The 2,500-nt window shown below is 38.0% G+C and overlaps 1 protein-coding gene across 1 annotated transcript in view; it reads left to right on the top strand.

The window, feature by feature from the left end:
* The window catches only part of LOC136844821 (uncharacterized), a 387-nt gene extending 116 nt beyond the window's left edge, over nt 1-271 (top strand). Inside the window, exon 1 of the mRNA XM_067114057.1 lies at nt 1-271. This exon is cut by the window's left edge and continues 116 nt beyond it. Coding sequence (XP_066970158.1) covers nt 1-271 — 271 coding nt within the window.
* Nucleotides 272-2,500: the final 2,229 nt, after the last annotated feature.

The raw sequence follows: 2,500 nt of genomic DNA, 5'->3' as shown, positions 1-2,500 counted from the left end.
AGCAGTTTTATGCAATGAGGATAAGATAAAGAAGGGGTGGAAAGAACATTATGAACACCTGTTAAATGAAGAAAATCATAGAAAATACCTTGAAGATGGATTCCAGAACCTTGGTACGGCGCATACTATTAGCAGGAAGAAAGTAAAGAAGGCACTAAAGAAGATGAAAAATGGTAAAGCAATAGGACCAGATAGAATTCCTGAAGAGGTGTGGAAGGGCCTAGGAGAAGAAGGAATAGACATGCTGTGGGACCTAGCAAAGAAAATATAGTCAGGAAAAGAAACCAAAAGAATGGAAAGAAAGCTTTATTGTGCCTATCTATAAAGAGAAAGGTGACATCCAGGATTGTGCAAACTACAGGGGATAAAGCTAATGTCTCACACCATGAAAATCTGGGAAAGAATTATGGATCAAAGAACTAGAGAAGAAACATCGGTAGGTGAAGAACAGTCTGGTTTCATGACAGGAAGAGGAACAACAGATGCAGTGTTTGCCCTCCGACAGATGATGGAAAAATACCGGGAAAAGCAGAAAGGACTGCACATAGTATTCAAAGATCTGGAAAAGGCATATAATACAATCCTACGCCAAGAGGTTTGGAAGTGTATGCGAGTAAAGGGAACACCAGAGAGGTATGTGAGGTTGGCCCAAGAATGCAGGTTAGGAGCAGTGTTGGGTTAAGTGAATGGATAACAGTAAGAGTTGGTTTACATCAGGGATCTGCTTTAAGTCCATATCTTTTTGACCTGATAATGGATGTGCTATCTCAAGGAATAAAAGATCAATCCCCCTGGTGCATGTTGTTTGCTGATGCAGGACCAACAGAGGGGTAGTGGAGTCAAAACTAGAGCAATGGAGGAAGGTACTGGAAGACAGAGGATTAAAGATCAGTAGGAAGAAGACCGAATACGTAAGTTTTAATGAAGATCAAGACTCTGAGATTACTATGGAATGGGCAAGGTTGAACCGAGTAGAAAAATTTAGGTATCTTGGTTTCACAGTGACTGATGATGGAAATTTGGATGTAGAAATAACACACAGAGTGCAGGCTGGATGGAAAAATTGGAGAAAGATGTCAGGTGTCTTGTGTGACTGGAGAATCAACATAAAGGGCAAAGGAAGATTGTATAAGACAGCAGTGAGACCAGCTTTGATGTATGAAGCAGACAAATGGCCGGTCAAGAGAGTGCAAGAGAAGAAATTGATGCAGTATAGATGAAAATGCTCAGTTGGATGTGTACTGTAACAGGATAAAAATGAAAGAATAAGAGGAACTACTAAAGTCGTAGAACTATCAAAGAAGGCCCAGGAAAGAAGACTGCAGTGGTATAGCCATGTTATGAGAAGGGATGAGACATGTGCAGGGGGGAGTGATGCAGATGGAGGTGCCTGGTGGGAGAGCAAGAGGAAGACCGAAGCGAAGGTAGATGGATGTAGTTAGAGATGACCTGAGAGACAAACAACTGTCAGAGGACGATGTGATAAGGTCTGACATGTTGACAGGGGTTTTTCCTGGGCCACAAATCGCTCACAAATTAATTTTCTGTGTGTTACGAATGTCTAGCCAAAAGGAAAATGTCAATCATACAGATAAAAGCTCTGCATGTTTTCTTCTGAGCCTTGGAATACTGTGTGTATTCAGTAATCCTGTAAAATAAGGTTTCTGTATTCTAAGTATATAGAATGTATATGAAGGAGCTCAGGATATTCTAAGAATTGAAGTGGCTAATGGGCAACTTATGCTTGAAGATAAAAGCAGGATTAGTGAGCTAACATAGTTAGTCTGTTACAGGGTTTTAAAGACATAATAAGTCTCTCTCTCTCTCTGTCTCTGTCTCTCTCTCTCTCTCTCTCTCCCTCTCAAATCTTATTAGGGTGTATAATTGGTTGCTCTCCCGAAACATAAATTTTATAAAACTCTCCCACGAAATGTATATTTTGTGTATGGTCCCAAAATATTTGTGTTCTTTAGTCATTGTGTTTATATATTGCAAAAAGGAGTAAATGCTTACTTGCTTGTATTGTAATTACATTGAAAACTGAAGTGTTGTTTCGAGGAAGTTTGAAAGACATGAGTTTAGCCTTTTGAAAAGTGAAGGTAACTTTTGAGAGATTGGTTAGTCTATAATCATATTTTGTCTTAGTGAAATTGCTGTTAGATATTTCCATTTTTGCATATTCATTCTTATATGTCTGTGTGTATAATTTCACAGTGTTACCCAAAGTTTTGTGTTGGTGATTACTTAGAGTTTTGTTGGTGTTAATTTGCATTATTGAGATTTCAGTGCATACTTATTACAGAGATTTCAGTGAATACCTGTGTTGACTCCCATTTATTAATGTTATAGTGAACACCTGGGCTAATTGCAGATGTTCAGATTTATATCTAAAACTTGAGGGAGAGTTAATGGTTTGAATTTTACTTAATTAAATTGATTTCATGATAAATTAAAGTTTTGTGAATTAATTTTGGTTAAGAAATACTTAAATCTTACACTG

The sequence above is a fragment of the Macrobrachium rosenbergii genome, chromosome 13, assembly GCF_040412425.1.
Source record: "Macrobrachium rosenbergii isolate ZJJX-2024 chromosome 13, ASM4041242v1, whole genome shotgun sequence".
NCBI lineage: Eukaryota > Metazoa > Arthropoda > Malacostraca > Decapoda > Palaemonidae > Macrobrachium > Macrobrachium rosenbergii.
This window is presented reverse-complemented; position numbering and strand designations above follow the sequence as displayed.